The sequence below is a fragment of the Megascapheus bottae genome, chromosome 36, assembly GCF_031878675.1.
Source record: "Megascapheus bottae isolate mThoBot1 chromosome 36, mThoBot2.hap1, whole genome shotgun sequence".
Taxonomy (NCBI): domain Eukaryota; kingdom Metazoa; phylum Chordata; class Mammalia; order Rodentia; family Geomyidae; genus Megascapheus; species Megascapheus bottae.
This window is the reverse complement of record NC_143544.1, coordinates 5,659,411-5,678,729: the sequence shown is the minus strand read 5'-3', so window position 1 is coordinate 5,678,729 and position 19,319 is coordinate 5,659,411. Positions and strand designations below refer to the sequence as shown.

The following is a 19,319-nucleotide window of genomic DNA, read 5'->3' as shown; positions in this document are numbered from 1 at the left end:
ACGTGATCAGATAGGAGCGCGGCCCATGAGCTAAGAGGACTGGACTCAGGTTCTGGGCTCAGGTGGGGGTACATCAGTGCCAGCGGGAAAGTCACCAGGCAGAGGCGGAGCCCAGGGCTCCAGGGGGCAGAATTCCCCTGTCATAAGTAGCTGACAGAAGGCAGCTTGTGGAGTGGGCAAGTGTCAGGTCCCAGGGTGCCTGCTCTAAGACCAGTCAGGAGCTTAACTGGGCACCTGCTCCTTCCTGTGTCCTGCCCTGCAGCTGCAACCCTGCAGGTGGCTGCACAGTTGTGAGATGCACAGGACAGCCCAGGGAGGCCCCACCTCCCCAGCCTCTTCTCCACACCTGGGTGAACCCTAGTCCAGCCCAACTCTGGCCTTCCTTTACCAGGGGAAATACGGTGTGCGGGGCCTAAGGGCAGCCCTGGTATTCAGGGCGCTACTGCTTGTGCCACCTCTCCACGTTTTGTTTGTTTTTTTCCCCCTGATTCATTGGTGATGAGAGTCTCATTTACCCCTAATCCTCAGACCTCAGCTTCCGGAGTAGCTAGAAGTACAGGTCACCAGCACCGGCCTTGTCAAGTACGTCGCATGCATCATTCCCTTCAACCCAGAAGCTCTTCAAGGGCAGGACAAATCTGTTTGTCTCTGGGCCCTGGGCAGAATCGGCACATCATGGGCCTGCGCAAGAAGAGAGCCTGCCTCTGCTGGGTTCTCGAGCCTGTTCCTCAGATCTCCTCCTCCCGCAGGCCCCGGCTTCCACCCGTGACCGGGCTCTCGGGGGTGGGAGGCAGGGGTGCGGCCCCGAGGTGGACTTTCTCTGGTCCTGGTTCCCTGACCTGGGCTCTGTGGCCTGTGGAGATGAACAAGGACCAGCGCCAACCCTGGGGAGGTGAGCGGGAGCTGCTCACGGAGGTGCGCGTGGGAATCACCTGGCATTAGCCCTGCTGATGAGGAGGAAATCACCGAAACGATGACACTGGACTGCTGGTCACATCCGATCAGCAGCCGCCATCACTCGCACGGGCCACCGTCTGGGGAGCAGGGGCTGGGGCGGGGGGATTCGTTCTGCAGGGAGGGTGAGGTGGACGCAGCTGGCCTGGCTGGGGGGTCAGAGGTGGCGCTCCTCCAGGCGGAGAGCTCTGCAAAGACCGCCAGCAGGGGCTGTCCTGGGTGCCAGGCGGAGCCCCGAATGCGGCAGCACCCTGGGTGTGGCTGAGTGTGGGCCCTCGGGTCAAAGCGAGTGCGCGCGCGAGTGTGGAGCTGGGCCCGACCCCAGGAGCTCCGGCCGCCTGCAGGCCCGCCGCTCACTCCGGAGCGGGGACAGCCGGCGGCCACCGGCCAGTCGGAGGGTGAAGGGACGGGGCGAGGGCTCGGGAGGGCTCCGGGCCCAGAGCCGGCCACGGGCTGCCGGAGGACGAGGTCTGCGCGGCGTCCCGGGGCGGCCCTGGCGGGGCGGGGACGGGCGCAGGCGAGTGGGGCGGGGTGCCGCGCGCAGGCGGGGTAGCGGGGCGGGGACGCGCAGGCCCAGTGTCTTCCCACGGTACGCATGCGCGTCAGGGCGCAGCGCGCAGGCGCCTCAATGCGCTTTATGGAGAAAAAGCTCCAAAATGGGCGAGCGCAGGGCCGCGTGGCCTAATGGATAAGGCGTCTGATTCCGGATCAGAAGATTGGGGGTTCGAGTCCCTTCGTGGTCGCTGTTCGCTCTTTTTTTTTTTTTTTCTCCGCGGCTGAGCCCCAGGGACGCGTCCAGGCCCGCGGGGGTGCCGAGTGGCTCCAAGAGCAGCTGAAAGGGCTGCATGAAAATAGAACGCCGTGATCCGGCGCCGCGGCCCCCGCCTGGCCTCCCGGCCGCCCTGGACGCTGAGATCCGAGGACCGGGGTTCAAAGCCAGCCCGAGACTCATCTCCACTTAACCTCTAGAAAACGGGAAGTGGGCTTGGCTCAGGGTCGGGCGGCAGCCTCGATCAGAGGAGCTCAGGGACAGCGCCCAGGCCGAGTTCAAGCCCCATGACCCACAAAGATAAATAAATAAATAAAATAAATCACTTGTGAGGCCATTTGGAAAATAACGCTCAAAACAGACACATGTATTTTATCTATACGTGACAAAAAAAATACAAGAAGGAAGCAAGGAATCCAATAGATCACTTGGATTTCAGACGATGGAAGTGGCGACCCGGAGAGAGAAACATCCCGCCGAGCTCCACTCGAGGAGGCGCCGCGGCGGTCGGCCCCACCCCGGGCCTCCTCGACCCGTTCTCCTTCCGCCCTTCCCGCCTCCCAGGACGATACGCCCGGATGAATGCGGAGTTCTAAGTCTTCGAGCTGTTTTTCCCACTCTCCGCCTTGGCTGGTTCTCGAGGATATTCCAGAAACTGAGCTTGGGAAGCAATTCCAGAAAGTGCAGGGAACTGTAAAATTAAAATTAAAAATATATATATTAACGAATGTGTAAAAGATCCTGAGCGGCATAGGAGGCTGGGTCAAGACCTGTACCGCCGTCTGCGCGCCGGCCCCGGTGGCCTAATGGATAAGGCATTGGCCTCCTAAGCCAGGGATTGTGGGTTCGAGTCCCACTCGGGGTAGGATGGCTTGCGTTTTAAGCCTCCTTGGAGACCCTAGTGGAGTCAAAGTGCTTCTGGTGTCCCTGGCTCTTCTGATGTCGGGAAGTATCTTGCATCGATACATAGAGATAGCGAGGCCGTGGCTTCAGTTTTGTAGAGATGATGGGGACTCAGCCCGAATACCCCCTGCTTAAACATGAAGACACAAGCCAGGTGACGTCTGTGTACCCGCGGCGTGAGTGCTGGGGCCGAGGACGCACAGCTGTCCCGCGTCCTCCATCGGAACGCCCTCAGGTGACTTTCTCTTCAGTCCTTCGCCGTGGATCGCCCCTCTCCCCTCGGGGAGCACCGCCTGGAGGGTCCGCCCGCACCCCGCTCCCCGCCCCGGACTCCGCGGCGCCCTGGCCCGGCCCTGCCGGGTCCCGGAGCCCCAAGGACCGGCGTCGGGGCGCAGCGCCCTACCGGCTCGTTGGTCTAGGGGTATGATTCTCGCTTTGGGTGCGAGAGGTCCCGGGTTCAAATCCCGGACGAGCCCCGAGCCTTTTGCTTGGCGGGCGTCTGTCCTGTCTCCCTGGAGAGCCCCAGCGCACACACAGGCAGCATGGGGGGCCTTATCCAGACCCCCGGACCCCCCGCCTCTGCGCTCCGCCGCGGGTCCATCCGGTCCCCTCCCTGGCCTCAGGCCTGCGGGCTCCCGGGTATAAAGGGAAGCCTCTCCCGCCTCTCCTGGTTGCAGAGCTCAGGTCTCCGAATCCGAGGTGTCCTTCCTTCTGGCCTGCTGCCCTCTTCCCCTCCAGCCACATCGGGGTTCTGGTCTCCCCCAGGCAGCCCCAGCCACAGCCTGGCTGCCCCCTCCGTCCAGAGACCGCCGTGCGCCCCCAGAGGCCGGGCGCCTCGGCCGTCATGGACCCTCGGGGAACTTGTCTTACACCGCCTTGGGCTTCCAAGCTCAGAGGCGCCGCAGGTTGCTTTTCTGGTGTCCCCAGGCCCAGCAGATGCTGGACTCAGATTAGTCCTGGGCCCCAGGTCCGGCCAGGACCCTGAGACAAGATGTCCAGGAGGGTGGAGAGGCCACCTGCCCAGGTAGGCCCGGGTGTCTGGTTGTTCCCTCCTCCAGCAGCACTCACCCCCGCGCCCACAGACCTCTCTTCTGCCAGCTGCTGCTCAGCCTCTGGTCTGGAAGCGGGGCTCTAGGCACAGGGACAGCAGCGGGGGCTTGGGAGGGGGCTGAGACCCAGCCCTCCCTCCTCTGGATTCAGGATGCCCGGGAGGTGGAGACGGTGGGAGGCAGCCAGGGCGGGCAGGTCCCGGAGCAGGCTGTCAGGGAGGAGATGGAAGAATTCCAGCAGCATCTTTGGCGGCAGCAACCCTCCTGGGGAGGCCAAACCTAGCTGCAGCCTTTTAGGGGCTTGAGAGGAGGACTTGCTCTGTCAAGGAAACCGACTGGTAAATTTCCCATGTGGAGTCTCATAGGACGCACATGCTGGAGTATTCTCCTTGCCATGATGGAACCAGAGTCTACTTTTCCCCCTATAAACAACTGAAAAAAGAAAAGAAAAAGGGATGATTCATGGAAAAGAAATATGCACAAAATCTGCTGGTTAGGCACAGGAATGGGCAAAGCCAGGGTCGTTTCATAAAGGGAAACAAAGAGCACTCTTGGCATCTGGCTCGTTGGTCTAGGGGTATGATTCTCGCTTAGGGTGCGAGAGGTCCCGGGTTCAAATCCCGGACGAGCCCTTCTTTTGAAGACAGCGAGTGTGTGTCCTGAGAAGAACTTTCAACTCATGTATGAGGCCTTTATGGAATGCTTGCAGGCATTGTACTTGGCTGAAAGTAGTAATCGGTGGCGTGATTATAGCCAAACTGGCACCAGTCCTGTCTGTCAAGGCATAGCCTTAGCAGTCTTTGGTGTTTACAACTTGGCTGGCTTGTCCTATGGATAATTGACAACAGGGTGGCGTCTTTATTATTATTATTATTATTATTATTATTGTTATTGTTATTATTATCTTTTCTGGAAGCTGGGTGTGAATCTTACATCCTCCAGCAACGACTTTTTCTTTTACTTAGTATTTAACTGATTTAAATTAGCTATGTGGGAATATTTCACTGTGACATTCCCACATGAGTTCACAGTGTTATTAACTAATGGGTTTTGTTTCTTAAGCTGTCATTGATGAGAAAGGACAGTGGACAAACGTCAAAAAGCACTGAAATTAAAAACAGCACACCGCCCAACGTGGGGCTCGAACCCACGACCCTGAGATTAAGAGTCTCATGCTCTACCGACTGAGCTAGCCGGGCGACTACAAGGGTTTGTCGAGTCTTGTATAAATGTCAGGGAGACAAAACAATTCCAGCAGGCATTCTGAGAGGATTTGAGTGTCCCCCTCAGGCACACAGGGCCTGGCTCAGAGCTGAAGCTAATGGCTCCAGGGTAAGAGAATCTAAGGAGCAGAGATTGCACAACTTTTTTTCCCCCCTGGTTTTTATAAGTTTTATTAAATCCTTACAAAACAATACAAAATTCTGGCGTAGACAGTTGGTGTAAAGGAACTTTTGTGCTCTACCAGTTCACATGATGCTTGGATGTTTTTGCCCCACTTTTAAAATAAGTTTTGTTTTTTTTTTTTGCATTTGTTTATGTGCCTTTTTAACCACTTTGTTATTGGCCCGTCCCTTTCCATGCACCGGCCAGTCTTCACAGTAAAGGCTCTGAGCAGTCCCCAGGTCGAAATATGGAGGTGACGGGGAGGAAAGAAAAAAGAAAGAAAATGGCTCCAGGGTAAGAGCAACTAAGCAGCAGAGATTGCACAACTTTTGCAGGGAGCTGTGACGGGGTGGGGACGGTGGGGACGGTCAACCCCCACCATCACGCTGAGGACAGCGTTCAGTGCCGAGTTACCATGAGAAGAAGGAAGAAACTGCAGACAGCAGGCCCGGCTAGCTCAGTCGGTAGAGCATGAGACTCTTAATCTCAGGGTCGTGGGTTCGAGCCCCACGTTGGGCGGGTGAAGTTTTAGTTGGAGTCTATCCTGAAACAGGAAGTGAAACCTACCCCGGAGTTCATTAGCTACCTGATATTGAATGGCTTCAGATAATCCACAAACAGATCCTGGAAACCAGAGGTCAGTCAAGGTCAACCCAATAATACCCATAGCTGTCGACATACACACAAATCCCTGAAAGTCTCACTACAGATGGGCCCTTTCGATGTTTATTCAGTGTGTATGGTTTATACTGGGAAATGAATAGTGAACATGTAGTCACTTATGTGTGTCATTCTAGCTGCTGAGGTATCTGAGGACTGAGGACCCAGTCACCGCCCTGTGGCCAGGCAAATTTCCCCAAAGGGCCCTGACCTGACCAGGTAATGGAGATTTGACTCCAGCCTCTGCTTTAGAACTGGGGCGCCCTTAGCGTAGGGCGACACTCAGGACTCCTGGCTTGCTCGAGCGCCACAGGCTTGCCATTCCTCTTCTCCGCATTCAGGAAACCCAGAAGTGACGTTTTTTTGGGGAGGGTACAGAGGAATCGAACCCCAGATGTTGCACCTGCTAAGCGAGTGCTTTGCCAGTGAGCTACATCCCAGCCCAAGGAAGTTAAGCAATTTCAAATAAAAAAAAAAACCCTCAGGGCTCGTCCGGGATTTGAACCCGGGACCTCTCGCACCCAAAGCGAGAATCATACCCCTAGACCAACGAGCCGTCGGCTCTTGCCCCCCTGTCCTTTCTTCTGTCCACAGACTGTGTCTCTAGCTCAGCTGCTACAGTGTCTCTGAGCCCTGCCTGTGCCGGGGCCAGCCGGCAGAGAACCGAGATTCCTGATTTAGAGGGTGAAGACTTGGAAAAGAAATAGACAAGAAGCCAAAGATGGGGTCAGCAGGACTCCAGAAGTCAGCAACCCAAGAAGGCCGCGAGCTCAAGACAGTAGCCCCGTTGACCTCTAAATCCAGGGGCTACCTTCGCCCCGAATGGTAATCAGGTCTCAGATCACTCACGCAGAGGTGATAAAGCAATCACACATTTGTGCCACATGGTAATCAAGTCTCAGCAGAAAGGTAAAGCAATAAACCAATAACGCCAGGAGCTCCCAGACCTCACAGCCTGGCTCCAGCTTCCTAGCCATGGCGCCACACAGGGCGGCAGCTCCCTTCTTCGTGTGGTTATCTTACGCGGTGATGCAGATTCATGGCACAGTCTGACCCCACTCCGACTCCTGACACATCTGCAGGGAAGGGGGTCAGGCCTGGGCCTGGCCGGTGGCGCCGGGGCTCCTGGGCGTCGGTCTGTCTGTCTGTCCCTGCTAGCCCGGGGCTCCCTCCTCTTGAGCACCCCTTGTTCGGTGACTTTGCTGTGGACCGGAGAGGGAATGGTGGACAGTGGTGTGTGTGTCATCCAGCCCGGCTAGCTCAGTCGGTAGAGCATGAGACTCTTAATCTCAGGGTCGTGGGTTCGAGCCCCACGTTGGGCGTAGTTTTTTGGGTAGATTTTCAAGTCACTGGTCCCTTCTTCTCGTTCCTTCGGTGTTGGACCTGGAGTCCAGGGCCAAGCCTCCCTTCTCCCCAACCAGGCCTCCCCATTCCGCCACCTCTCTCCCCGCGTCAAGTCCTTCTGAAGGGGTCAGTGTCCAGTTCAGCCGCTTCCAAGGGGAGGGCTTCCCACCCACCCCTGGCCTGGACGCAGAGGGCAGAGGAGGACAGGGCAGGGAGGGGCGGGGGAGGGGGCCGGGCCAGCTGAGGGCCCCTGGACCGACTGGAGCCGGGGACGCCATGACCTGGAGACAGGGCCTGGTCAGTGGACGGGCGGGCCAGCGCCCCCACGATGCCTGCGCTTCCTGGTGGGCGTTTCCCTGATGGTGCCCCCGAGCTTGGGGTCCACCCTTCACCCAGAGCCATAGGGGGACTGCAGTCTGGCCTCCTCCCCTCCAGTCATCCCTCCTCCTCCTCCCCCTCCAGTCATCCCTCAGCCTCCTCTCCCCCTCCAGTCATGCCTCCTCCTCCTCCCCCTCCAGTCATCCCTTGGTCTACCCCCTCTCCAGCGGGCCCTCGGGACCTAGGGAGGTCCTCTCGTTAGCTCTCTATGTGCCCGGCTAGCTCAGTCGGTAGAGCATGAGACTCTTAATCTCAGGGTCGTGGGTTCGAGCCCCACGTTGGGCGCAGCTTTTTGGGTAGATTTTCAAGTCACTGGTCCCTTATTCTCGTTCCTTCGGTGCTGGACCTGGAGTCCAGGGCCAAGCCTCCCTTCTCCCCAACCAGGCCTCCCCATTCCGCCACCTCTCTCCCCACGTCAAGTCCTTCTGAAGGGGTCAGCGTCCAGTTCAGCCGCTTCCAAGGGGAGGGCTCCCCACCCACCCCTAGCCTAGACGGCAGAGGGCAGAGGAGGACAGGGCAGGGAAGGGTCGGGGGAGGGGCCAGGCCAGCTTAGGGCCCCTGGACCGACTGGAGCCGGGGACGCCATGACCTGGAGACAGGGCCTGGTCAGTGGACGGGCAGGCCGGCGCCCCACCACGCCTGCGCTTCCTGGTGGGCGAATCCCCACGGGAAGGTTTCCCTGATGGTGCCCCCGAGCTTGGGGTCCACCCTTCACCCAGAGCCATAGGGGGGCTGCAGTCTGGCCTCCTCCCCTCCAGTCATCCCTCAGCCTCCTCTCCCCCTCCAGTCATCCCTCCTCCTCCAGTCATCCCTCAGCCTCCTCTCCCCCTCCAGTCATGCCTCCTCCTCCTCCCCCTCCAGTCATCCCTTGGTCTACCCCCTCTCCAGCGGGCCCTCGGGACCTAGTGAGGTCCCCTCGTTAGCTGTCTATGTGCCCGGCTAGCTCAGTCGGTAGAGCATGAGACTCTTAATCTCAGGGTCGTGGGTTCGAGCCCCACGTTGGGCGTTCTCTATTGCTGGCATCTCTCCGGCCACATCATCTTTTCCCAGCCCCGTAGGTAACTTTTATTTAGTGCCATCTTGGCACTGCTCCCTGGGACCCTCTGTCCCCTGCCCATGGGCCCTGAGGTCCCCTCTGGATGACCAGGACGCCAACACTGAGGCGTCCGCCCTCCCGGCCTGGAGGAAGCTGCACCGGGCTTTGAAGTCCGACTTCCTTGTCCCGGGGACCGTCGCCACGTCGGTCATAGACCGGCTCGGGGAGTTGCGTGTCACCGGCTCGTTGGTCTAGGGGTATGATTCTCGCTTAGGGTGCGAGAGGTCCCGGGTTCAAATCCCGGACGAGCCCTGTTTTGTTTTCTCTCCTGGGGTGTTTAGTTAGAAACCTACAATTTAGACATGGGAGGAGTGAGCTGAAGAGCAAAAACAAAGAAACCAAGCTACCAGGCAGCCAGAATTAGAAGGTCAGCTGCTGGTCTTTCCCCACTAGGTTTTGAAGCGTAGTTCTGGGGTCTGGAGAGCCTGGGACACCCCAGAATCCCGCAGACCAGGCTGGCCCGGGAACCTCAATCCTCCCGCCTCAGTCCAGGAGGGCTGGGGTTACAGACCACTGTACCCATAAATCTGTTTAACACATCCTATATAGAATGTGGATACACTGGTGTAGACTCAACAGGAGAGCCGAGCCAGCCAGCGCCTTATCAAAGGGATGACTACCTCATAAAACCCACCACTAGTGTAACAGACAAACTCCAGCTCTCCACCACACCTCTACCTTCTTCATGAGTACAGTCCTAGCACATCCGTCCCCAGGCAGCTGTGGGCCTCCTGGACATGTTTCTGCTGGCCTGTGTGTCGTTCTCTGCTTTGCCAGGGTCCCGTTCCAGACCCGAGAAAGAGGATTTCCATCCCGGAACCTCAGTTTTACTGACGGATACCTGAGCCTCCACTTTCTCCTGCCTGGGTTAAGGCTAGAGAGATTTTCAGGAGATAAACTGCAAGCTGCAAGCTGGAGGGTGAACAGGGAAATCAGTCCAGAGTCACCCGAGAGTCCCGGAAGAAATGCCCTAGGTAATCCTCAGCCAGCATCAGAGCCACCGCCAGGCCTCACTCACACCTTCTGACCTACTTACAAGTTAGGTCACGTTTCGCCCCAGTGGCCTAATGGATAAGGCACTGGCCTCCTAAGCCAGGGATTGTGGGTTCGAGTCCCACCTGGGGTAGAAGAATCATCATGGCTAGAGTGACATTTTGTAATGTAGTACTGAGTAAAAAAAGTTGTAGGAACAACACAAGCTTGGAGACTATCCAAGAGGGAGTTGTTTTGGATGTTTCCTTCAAAATTCAGAAGAACTGGTTTCAGATGAGTGAAACCTTGCAAATGCAGAATAACACAGGCTGCCTAGTTTTCTGTATCCTAAGGGTTATTGCCAATAGTTTTAAGAATAGATTATTTTCATTCTTAAGTCTGGAATGGCTTAACTGAGAAGACAGCACTTCATTATCAGGGCTGAGCTCCAGGGACAGGACGGAGAGACAGGACAATTACCCTCTCCTCATCCTTACTGAGGCCCCAGGGAAGCCAGCCCTTTTGCAGGGCTCCTGTGAAGAGCCTGCCGTGTCCTCACCGCAACATGAACATTTGTGTCTGGTGAGTGGATGTAGGGTCTGTCTGACTCCTGAGGCTTCAGAACAAACTCTGGACAGACTCAGCGATGGGAAGCCAAGCTGCACACAGCATCGTTCCATCTATGTGAGGTGAAAGGTGGCCCTTATACGAAACCCTGGAGGGATCGAGTCCAACTCTGCCAAGCTACTCTTTGTTCTCAACCCTCAACTGCCAGTGTGGGACTGAAACCCCCTTCAGTGAATGAGCAGATAGGAGGGGAAGAGTTCTCTCAGGTACTGGTACCAAGTTCTCATTTCAGTGCTAAGAAAGGAAGAAGAAAAGTTTTCTTATCACTGACTTCAAACTTACACATCTCAGCTGATATCAACAAGAGGATGAAATGGGAGTTCTCAGGAAAATTCCTCTGGGATTTATCTCCACCCAGGATCTCTCCACTCCCCAAGACCTGACCCAGGAGTCACACAACAGGCTGCTTCAAGAGAGTCCACAGGGACCGGAAATGAGGTGGAACAATTATTTTCTGTTTGTCTCTAATGATATTCTCAGGGGTCCAGTACCCAAGGGGCCATGGATGCTATGGTAAATGTGTCTGATCTCCCCCTCCTTGGCCTCCAAACATGTATTCTTCACTTGCTCCTGGTAATTTGCAGTGTAGAGGCATGTATATAATACTTATGATTTTAATTATCTTTGCCTAAAAATTAAGACAATATAAAAATAGCAAATTCAAACATTAAAATATTAGATAGAAATAAAATACAGTATCTCATCAGCAGATGAATGCCATACTGTACAGAACAGAAATGCAATATGCCACTACTGCGGGCTGATGGAATAGAGGGCACTGAACCACAGTCAGTACTTTCAGGGCGGGCATTGGCCAGCGACTGCAGCCCTGGTCTGTCTGCTCTCCTGCACTGTGCCCATGTTTGGCATCTCTCCTTATCTCCTTGATCGCTGCGTGTAGTTGCTCTGCTGCGTTTTTTTTTTTTGCAAAATTTTTGTAAAAGTTTGATTCCGAGAACTTCAATGCCACCTTCTGAGGCATCTGGCAGTGAACCCAAGCCCCAGAGGAGGAGGAAACGTGAAACTTTCTTACCATGTCCAAGGAAAGCGAAGGCTACGTGGCCACAGGCCACCGGTATGGAATCAACTGCACTGTTCACGACATAAAGATGAGAGGATTAGGTCTAGGGCGGGGATGACTTTTAACAAGACTGCAGAGACAGAGGTCATTACCATAGGTCACCGTGAGGGCGGAGTCTGCACTGGCCCTGTGGATGAGTGACGGCAGGAAAGACTACCGGGCTGGATGCCACCACCATCAGATGAAGGCCAAGCCCAGATGTTCACAACAATGATGAGGACAAGGACAATGACACCGAAGCAGGACCGTGCAGGCCTTTTCCCACCAGACCAACCCCCTTCACTGCTAGCGGGGCGAGGGTGACAAAATTCAAAGGCACTTTGGATTCTGGAGTATTTCTGTGTATGGAGATCAAGCCGGAGCTGCGGTTTCATGTTCAAATCCATCACTGAGGAAGGGGGCTCTGAGGCTGATTAAGCTCTTCACATGGATGAGACGATGTCAGCAAGTGAAGAGGACACTGCACCAGCTGCCAGCGTGCCTGATGAGGTGGGGTCTGCACAAGAGCGGGAGTGCTCTGCCTGGGTGCGGTCTGATCGTGTCATTGTCATACTGGCATCAGTACTGCCAAGCTACGTGACTCATCACCCTCATCATTCAAGCTGCACACTTTACTATAAATACCCAGACAGAATCTCATGTTGCTAAAATCATGTAGGTTAAGACTGCAGAATGTGGGCCAGGAGTTGGACCTAGTGGTTGAGTTTGTGCCTAGCATGCACAAAGCCCTGAATTCAATTCCTCCATATCACACACACAGAAAAAGCCAGAGGTGGAAACCAGGAGTTTGGCCTACTGGTAAAGGGCTTGCCTAGCATACATAAAGACCAGGGTTTGATTCCTCAGTACCACATACATAAAAGCTTGAAATGGTGCTGTGGCTCCAGTGGTAGAGTACTAGCCTTGAACTGAAGAGCTCAGAGATAGTGACCAGGCCCAGAGTTCAAGCCCTGCAACTGATTAAAAAACAAAGCAAAACCACCACCACCACCAACAACAAAACAAAAACAACAAAAAACTAGTGTGGTTTTTTTTTTTTTTTGGCCAGTCCCTGGGCTTGAACTCAGGACCTGAGCACTGTGCTTGCGTTTTTCTAAAGGCTAGAGCTCTACCACTTGAGCCACAGCATCATTTCTGGCTTTGTTTCAATGTATGTGGTACCAAGGAATCTTCATGCATGCTAGGCAAACACTCTATCACTAAGCCAAACTCGCAGCTGACAGGTGTTTTGGTAAACTTAAAAGCTCAAGCAAAACCAACCTGATGGCCGGGTGCAGTGGCTCTCTCCTGTAATCCTAGCTTCTCAGGAGCTTGATTTGAGGATCAAGGTTCAAAGCCAACCTGGACACAAAAGAACCCGAGACTCTTATCTCCAATTAAGCTCTAGAATATGTGAAGTGGGGCTTGGCTCAAGGATAGGGTGGTAGCAAAAAACCTGATGATACCACAGAATTGTGGGATGTAAAGGCACCACTGGCCTGGCCTCAGGGCAGTATGGTCACATGACAGGCCAAAGACAATCACTACTCCAAAGACCTGAGAATTCTTGTCTTCCCAAGAGCAGGGGGAGCTGACCGCTGGACACACGATGCTGATGCTTGCTCTCTCTGTGAGGTGGTGACATCCACCGCCAATGGTCCGATAACTGGGCATACGGATCCCAGCCAGCTCCTCCCCGGCTCCAGACCCATGCAGTTTCTCTCCTAGAGAAAACTTAGCTCAGGGGAGGAACAGGTTCGCAAGGACTTGCTTACTAGTGAGACTACATGACAAAGCTGCATGATCCAAACATGTTTTGGCAAAAGAAAGGCACAAGGCAGCTGGTATAGAGTCCAACAGCTGGACACTTTTAAGGGAGGGTTGTAAAGATTTCTGGAGAATAGTGAACTTTTATTGCAAATTGGAAATGCAATTCAAATTTGGCTTAACATTACCAGTGAGAGAAAGTCTTCAACATTCAAATGCTGTACTTTCCTTGCCATTCCAGGCTACTGGCTGCACCAGCTCATGTTTCCATTCCAGATTGGGACCTACACATGATTTCTGTGCTCAAGTGTGAATTTACACGTGTGTTCTGCTTATTTTGCATGTAAGATGTGCCTGGACATTCATTTTCAATCACTCCCAGGAGAAAGTGATTTGCTTACTATAGTTCAAAACCACAAAGAAAGCTCCTGTGTGCACAAGTCTGAATGCTACCTGAGCCACATAGCCCTTAGGACTCCTCAAGCTTGGGAAATTTTTTTTTTTTTTTAAAGATTTGAGGCTTCCACCAAAATGAGTCTTGATCAAAATTTGGCTATGGTGAGCGTTTCACACGTCTGTATCTCTTATGAAGATTAGGAATTAAAAATGCGTCCTGAAACTTCAGGCAGGGACAGGACCTTGTTTCTGCTTTGGTTCTCATACGCTGAGTGTGTTCTCTCATGCCGGGTACTGTCTGACAGCCGACCGAATCTTCTCGCACAACTTTTGCAATCGTAAGGTCTCTTGGTCTCACGACTGCAGATGAAGCACAAGTTCTTCCTTGTCTGGGAAGTTTTGCCCATATTCTGGACACTTAAATGTCTTCTCCCTGACATGTATCCCTTCATGTCGACTCCGATGGGCATTCTGACGGAAGGTCTTGCCACACTGCGAGCAGGAGTATGGCTTCTCTCCCGTATGGATTCGCTCATGCTTATTGAGGTTCGTTTTGTAATGGAAGCTTTTCCCACAGTAGCTACACTGGTAGGGTTTCTCATGAGTATGAGTCCTCTGGTGGGAAATAAGGTAAGAGCTATCATTAAACTGTTTGCCACACAGGGGACAAGTGTGCCACCGCCTTGTTCTCTGGTTACTTGTCAGGGCAACGATACTGAGGTCCACGTATTTTGAGAGCTCCTCCAGTGGGGCATCATTTACAACAGTAACTAAAAGATTTCTCATTTTCCTTTGCCGTGGCGCAAGTGCGTGTCGTCGTTCTTCTTGGCAACCCGGGCGTTGTTCAGGGGATAAGGAGTAGTCCAATGCATCACCGCCCGGGGACTTTTCCCTCCAGTCTTCTTTCTGCACATCTTCACCCACAAGGTCACTCCCACTGACTGCTGAAAGAGAGAATGCAATAGTTTTGAGGGAAATGCCACCACCAGGAAGAAAAAAGGCATGCCACTTTTGAAATAAGAACCCTGAAAGTCAAACTCTGGCAGATGATAACCTGTAGTAGTTTTTTCTACTCTATTCATCCTACTTTCTCACCTAAGCAGCTGATCGTGGACTGAGACTTCTGACACTGAACCAAAATAAACATCTCCGGCCTTTGTTTCTATCAGGTATCCTGTCAGTTTCAGAAAGCTGACATGTACCTGATACCAGAACTTGCTCTGTACCTCTTCCTTTCCATTCTCTGGCTGAACATATTATTTTTCAAATTGAATTCCAGGTCAGACTATCTAGCTCACTGATAGTTTAAAGGGATTACACATGGGCTGGTAATGTGGTTTACGGTGGAGTGACTGCCTGAGGCCCTGGGTTTGATTCCTCAGTACTACATACACAGAGAAAGCTGGAAGTGACACTGTGGCTCAAGTGGTATAGAGTGCTAGCCTTGAACAGAAGAAGCTCAAGGAAAGTGCCCTGGCCTTGAGTTCAAGCCCTACAACTGGCACAAAAAAAAATAAATAAATAAAAATAAAAATGTAAAAATAAAGGGATTAGGGCTGGGCATAATGGCTCACGCCTGTAATCCTAGCTACTCAGGAGGCTGAGATCTGAGGACTGTGGTTCAAAGTCAGCAGTGGCACTAAAGACTGTGAGAGTCTTATCTCCAACTAACCACTAGCCTGGAGCTGAAGAGCCCCATGACTGAAAAAAAAATAAAATTAAATTAAAAAATAAAAATGAAGGGATTATACAGAATTCACATATGTATTTGGGGAAAAATGACTTTTTTATGCTACTGAGTCATCCTAGCCAAAACCATGTTATTTCTTTCCATTCATTAAACCAACTTTTCCTTTGACCTTCACAAGTTTTCACATAAATTTTACATAATGCTTAAGTTTATCCCTATTTACCTTGCATGCTTCCTTCCTTTGTACCTTTTAGTGACTATCCATAGCAGTTATGAAAGCTAATTTAATTTTACACCACCTTACTAAATACTCTTACTATTTACAATGAATTTTTCTAGTTACATGAGTCTTTTATCTTTCCCTCAAAGTTTAATACATCTAATTTCTTTCTTGCTTAACTAATACCAGAAACATGAAATTAAAATAATAGCAGTCAGGGACAGGGAGTTTGGCCTAGAGGTAGAGTGCTTGCCTAGCATGCATGAAGACCCGGGTTCGATTCCTCGGTCCCACATACATAGAAAAAAAAAGCCAGAAGTGGTGCTGAGGCTCAAGTGGTAGAGCTCTAGCCTTGAGAAAGTCCAAGGACAGTGCTCAGGCCCTGAGCTCAAGCCTTACAAATGACAAAAAAAAAAAAGTAGCATTTTTTAAATACAATGTTTGTGACTGACTCTTAAGTATCATATAGGGAGAGATAAGTTTGGGGAAGACAGTAAGGGAGGGAAGAAAGGTGAGAATTGAATCTCAGACCCCCAAGTAAAATGTCTCAGCAGCTGTGTCCAAGATTCAGTTATTTGGTATTTGCAGGTAAAAACTGTAATCCAAAATAAATGCCATCTCCCCCCTCCTTTTTGGTCCAGTCCTGGGAGCTGAATTTAGGGCCTGAGCACTGTCCTTGGACTTTCTCAAGGTTAGAGCTCTACCACTTGAGTCACAGGACCACTTCCAGCTTTTTTTCTATGTATGTGGTACCGAGGAATCAAACCCGGGTCTTTGTGCATGCTAGGCAAGCACTCTACCACTAGGTCAAACTCCTGGCCCATGTCTTCTCCTTTTAAGTTGTTTTTTTTTGCCTGTTTCTAACAGGGATGCAAAGCTGACTAACAAACAGGGCTCAAGGCTCTCTGCTCTTGCTTTCCTACTTTCTGGTTAAATTAAGCATTGTTTAGCTCCAGTGAAAAACTATTAGTGCTATTGTTAAAGGGTCCATTATTAGAGTGCAGTTTACAAAAAGCTCTCTCCATTGACTGGGAAATAGCTACCATAGCTCCTCATGGAATAAAACATGTGCAGGCTCTGATACATGGAACTAAACACAAAGATAAGGTGTGTACAATTAGTAACCCAAAAGCTGCAGAGATGAAGGAACATGCTTTTACTAGAGCATCTGAAAACTCAAAGGACTAGATTCTTACCTAATAGTGTCATCTCCCCAATATCCTTCTCCTCCTTCTCTGCGATGGTGTGATAAGCAGGATCCACACTCACACATTCTTCTTGAGAATGAAACACATTCAAATCCTCAAGGACTACTAACTCCTGAAAGAACAAGAGGCCAACTTCCTCTCAGTCAACTGAAGTTTCTTGGTAGTCCTACTTGTAAGACAGACAGAAAGATTAAGAGAAAGGATAACTCAATACAAGAGAGTTCCTAGTTCTCCTAATACAAGGAGAGTGAAGCTGTGAGGAATCAGAAAAAAGAGAAGAGAGATAATCAAGGGAACTAACTCTCAATAAAGCATCATATGCCTGGTACCATACGTGAGGCATGGTGGCTCATGCCTGTAATCCTAGCTACTCAGGAGGCTGAGATCTGAGGAACAAGGTTCAAAGCCAGCCCAGACACAAAAGGACCTGAGACTCTTATCTCCAATTAACCTCTAGATAATGGGAAGTGAGGTTTGGTTCACGGGTAGGGTAGGTGGGCAGCCTTGAGGTGAAGAGCTCAGGGACAGTGCCCAAGCCAAGTTCGAGCCCATGACCCACGAAATAAATAAATAATAAAATTAGAACAAAATAAAGCATCTTACATGGTAAGGCTGTAAGAACAAAAGAGGAGATGCAATGAAGACGGCAAAAAAACCAAACCCACCTTAGAGTCAGCTTTAAAACACAAAGACACTGCTTCCTGTTTTTGCCGGACTCCTCGCGGCATAATCTTCACTATAGGGTAACGGTGAACTACAGAAAGAAGGAGTTTAGTCAGTGAAAAACCTAAGGCACTATTAAAGATACTTTGCCTACATCTTCAGGCCAAGTTTTCCTTGCTCCTCTGTAAGCCCTGATAGAATTCAATCCATAAAACCACAGCCTTGGATTCATATGGGATCTTCTCAACTATGAAAAGGATTAAACTATCAACCTTTCAAATTTCCCAACAAAGTCATCATAGAAGAGCTTGAGGAGCAAAGGGTAATGATGCTTTTAGCAAGCAAAATTTTATATATATAGGTTCTGAGGCGTAAACTCAGGTCCTTGCACTCTCCCTTGGCCTTTTCACTCAAAGGGACGCTCTAGCACTTGAGATATAAGTTCACTCAACAGCTGTTGCTGGTTAACTGGAGATAAGATTCTTAGACATTTCTGCCTCTACCGAGTTCAAGCTGGGATTCTAAAATCTCAGCCTCCTGAGGAGCTAGCAGTATAGCTACTGGCAGATTTTTTTTTTTCTTTAATGGTGCTGGGAATCAAGTCCAGTTTAAAGTGATATCTCAATGTATTAAATTTGGCTCCTTTTGCTGAGTACTAGTGGCTCACACCTGTAATCCCAGCTACTTGTAGGCTGAGATATTTTAGATTAAGGTTTAAAGTCAGCGTAGCATAAAAGTTCATTAGAGTCCATCTCCAAAATAAGCAGCAAAAAGCAGGGCTAAGGTGTGGATCATAAGGCAGAGTGAGAGCCTAACAACTGCAAAGCACTGAGTTCAAACCCCAGAACTGCCAAAACAAACGTTTTTTTTTTTTTTTTTTTTTTTTTTGCCAGTCCTGGGCTTGAACTCAGGGCCTGAGCACTGTCTTGGGCTTTTGTTCTCAAGGCTAGAGCTCTACCACTTGATCCACAGCACCATTTCTGGCTTTTTCTATGTATGTGGTACCAAGAAATCAAACTCGGGTCCTTGTGCATGCTAGGCAAGCACTCTACCACTAGGCCAAACTCCCAGCCCTACAAACATTGTTTTTATATCCACTATCCTAGTTTAAATTCATGGAAGTCTATCTCCCATAGTTTAGGACCACTTTTCTCTTCAAGTGAATCACATCTTCTCACCTCTGTTCTGATGGCTTGAGCTCGTATTTTTCATAATAAGGAAGATTTCCTTGCCTTTCTGACGAGGCTGGACCAGGCTTTGCTTGGGCAAGAAGTGATAGATCACCAGCTGCTGAATGGTCTTCGACTCATCTGTGGCATCTTCAAGTTCTTGGGCCAGCTTGGAGTCTGGAATAACTCTTAGTAAAAAAGATTTCTTTTGCTTTGGGGATATAGGAACCACTTCGGTAGCCATTGTGGCTTGCAACAACAAAACCACACTTTGAGAGAGGCGGGCTTCTACAGTCACGTCTTAATACAGGAAATTTGCCAGAGAGCCAACCTGCGGACACAGAAACCACGGATTATCCACGGGGCACGCTCGCGACTACGCTTATAGGCAGTTAGGGTAAAGAACATCTGGGCTCTAAAACAGAAAAGACAGAGTGTCTGATCAAAAGGAAGAATTTTGAACATGAAAACCAAAGCTTTAAGGACACCAAGCCAGAAGGAGAAAAGGCGGCCTGAGGCCATCTTCATGGGAAGTACAACGTGTAAAGTCCACTGTGAGGAGCCGTTTAACTCATGCGTGTACTAGGAGCAAGGGGTTAAAAACTCAGGGAATCTGGGCTAGTGCTGCCGGGACAGGAGCCGCTCCGAGGCTGGCAGGGGCAGTGGAGGCCGGGCCTCGGACGTCTCGCAGGGAGCGGGGAGGCGCGGGCCCACTGCCCGGCCGACTTCTCCCCACATCCAAGCCCTGAGGAGTCGGGCAGGGGATAGCACACCGGGGCTCTCCGGGCCAGGGCCACGCCGGACGTTCTCTCCTCGGCCTCAGGCTGCCTGAGGGTGAAGCCCGGGCAGCGGCTCCGCCAGGACGAGGGCCCGGGCCCCGGACCACCGTGCCAATCCTCGCCCCGGCGGCGCTCCGCGTCCCGAAGCCAGCCAGGGCGGCCGGACGCCTGCCCGGGCAGCGCTCACCTCCACGAGCTTCACTGCCCCAGGCCACTCGCTAAAGACAGA

General features: G+C 51.7%; 1 protein-coding gene and 12 non-coding genes across 13 annotated transcripts; 10 read left to right on the top strand and 3 right to left on the bottom strand.

The window, feature by feature from the left end:
• Window positions 1-1,624: 1,624 nt before the first annotated feature.
• On the top strand, window positions 1,625-1,697 carry Trnar-ccg (transfer RNA arginine (anticodon CCG)). The gene has a single exon. It is a non-coding gene; the product is annotated as a tRNA-Arg (tRNA).
• Window positions 1,698-2,515: 818 nt separating this feature from the next.
• Trnar-ccu (transfer RNA arginine (anticodon CCU)) lies at window positions 2,516-2,588 on the top strand. Its single transcript has one exon. It is a non-coding gene; the product is annotated as a tRNA-Arg (tRNA).
• Window positions 2,589-3,030: 442 nt separating this feature from the next.
• On the top strand, window positions 3,031-3,102 carry Trnap-ugg (transfer RNA proline (anticodon UGG)). Its single transcript has one exon. It is a non-coding gene; the product is annotated as a tRNA-Pro (tRNA).
• A 1,133-nt stretch (window positions 3,103-4,235) lies between these two features.
• Trnap-agg (transfer RNA proline (anticodon AGG)) lies at window positions 4,236-4,307 on the top strand. Its single transcript has one exon. It is a non-coding gene; the product is annotated as a tRNA-Pro (tRNA).
• A 494-nt stretch (window positions 4,308-4,801) lies between these two features.
• On the bottom strand, window positions 4,802-4,874 carry Trnak-cuu (transfer RNA lysine (anticodon CUU)). Its single transcript has one exon. It is a non-coding gene; the product is annotated as a tRNA-Lys (tRNA).
• Window positions 4,875-5,507: 633 nt separating this feature from the next.
• Window positions 5,508-5,580, top strand: Trnak-cuu (transfer RNA lysine (anticodon CUU)). The gene has a single exon. It is a non-coding gene; the product is annotated as a tRNA-Lys (tRNA).
• Window positions 5,581-6,205: 625 nt separating this feature from the next.
• Window positions 6,206-6,277, bottom strand: Trnap-ugg (transfer RNA proline (anticodon UGG)). Its single transcript has one exon. It is a non-coding gene; the product is annotated as a tRNA-Pro (tRNA).
• Window positions 6,278-6,970: 693 nt separating this feature from the next.
• On the top strand, window positions 6,971-7,043 carry Trnak-cuu (transfer RNA lysine (anticodon CUU)). The gene has a single exon. It is a non-coding gene; the product is annotated as a tRNA-Lys (tRNA).
• A 612-nt stretch (window positions 7,044-7,655) lies between these two features.
• Trnak-cuu (transfer RNA lysine (anticodon CUU)) lies at window positions 7,656-7,728 on the top strand. The gene has a single exon. It is a non-coding gene; the product is annotated as a tRNA-Lys (tRNA).
• Window positions 7,729-8,376: 648 nt separating this feature from the next.
• On the top strand, window positions 8,377-8,449 carry Trnak-cuu (transfer RNA lysine (anticodon CUU)). The gene has a single exon. It is a non-coding gene; the product is annotated as a tRNA-Lys (tRNA).
• A 270-nt stretch (window positions 8,450-8,719) lies between these two features.
• Trnap-agg (transfer RNA proline (anticodon AGG)) lies at window positions 8,720-8,791 on the top strand. The gene has a single exon. It is a non-coding gene; the product is annotated as a tRNA-Pro (tRNA).
• Window positions 8,792-9,592: 801 nt separating this feature from the next.
• Window positions 9,593-9,665, top strand: Trnar-ccu (transfer RNA arginine (anticodon CCU)). Its single transcript has one exon. It is a non-coding gene; the product is annotated as a tRNA-Arg (tRNA).
• A 3,949-nt stretch (window positions 9,666-13,614) lies between these two features.
• On the bottom strand, window positions 13,615-19,316 carry Znf200 (zinc finger protein 200). Its single transcript, XM_090324861.1, has 5 exons — window positions 19,278-19,316; window positions 18,321-18,642; window positions 17,145-17,233; window positions 16,468-16,591; window positions 13,615-14,305 (listed from the first exon to the last, which is right to left on the bottom strand). The coding sequence occupies exons 2-5, from the start codon at window positions 18,553-18,555 to the stop codon at window positions 13,716-13,718; spliced, it is 1,038 nt and encodes a 345-aa protein (XP_090180987.1). The 5' UTR covers window positions 18,556-18,642; window positions 19,278-19,316; the 3' UTR covers window positions 13,615-13,715.
• Window positions 19,317-19,319: the final 3 nt, after the last annotated feature.

Excerpts from the sequence above, each read along its gene's own strand:
- Znf200 (XM_090324861.1), bottom strand. The coding sequence starts at position 18,555 with ATGGCTACCGAAGTGGTTCCTATATCCCCAAAGCAAAAGAAATCTTTT. Across the intron at positions 17,234-18,320 it reads CTCAAGCCATCAGAACAGAG|TTCACCGTTACCCTATAGTG; the intron begins GTGAGAAGATGT and ends TTCTTTCTGTAG. Across the intron at positions 16,592-17,144 it reads GTTTTAAAGCTGACTCTAAG|GAGTTAGTAGTCCTTGAGGA; the intron begins GTGGGTTTGGTT and ends TTGTTCTTTCAG.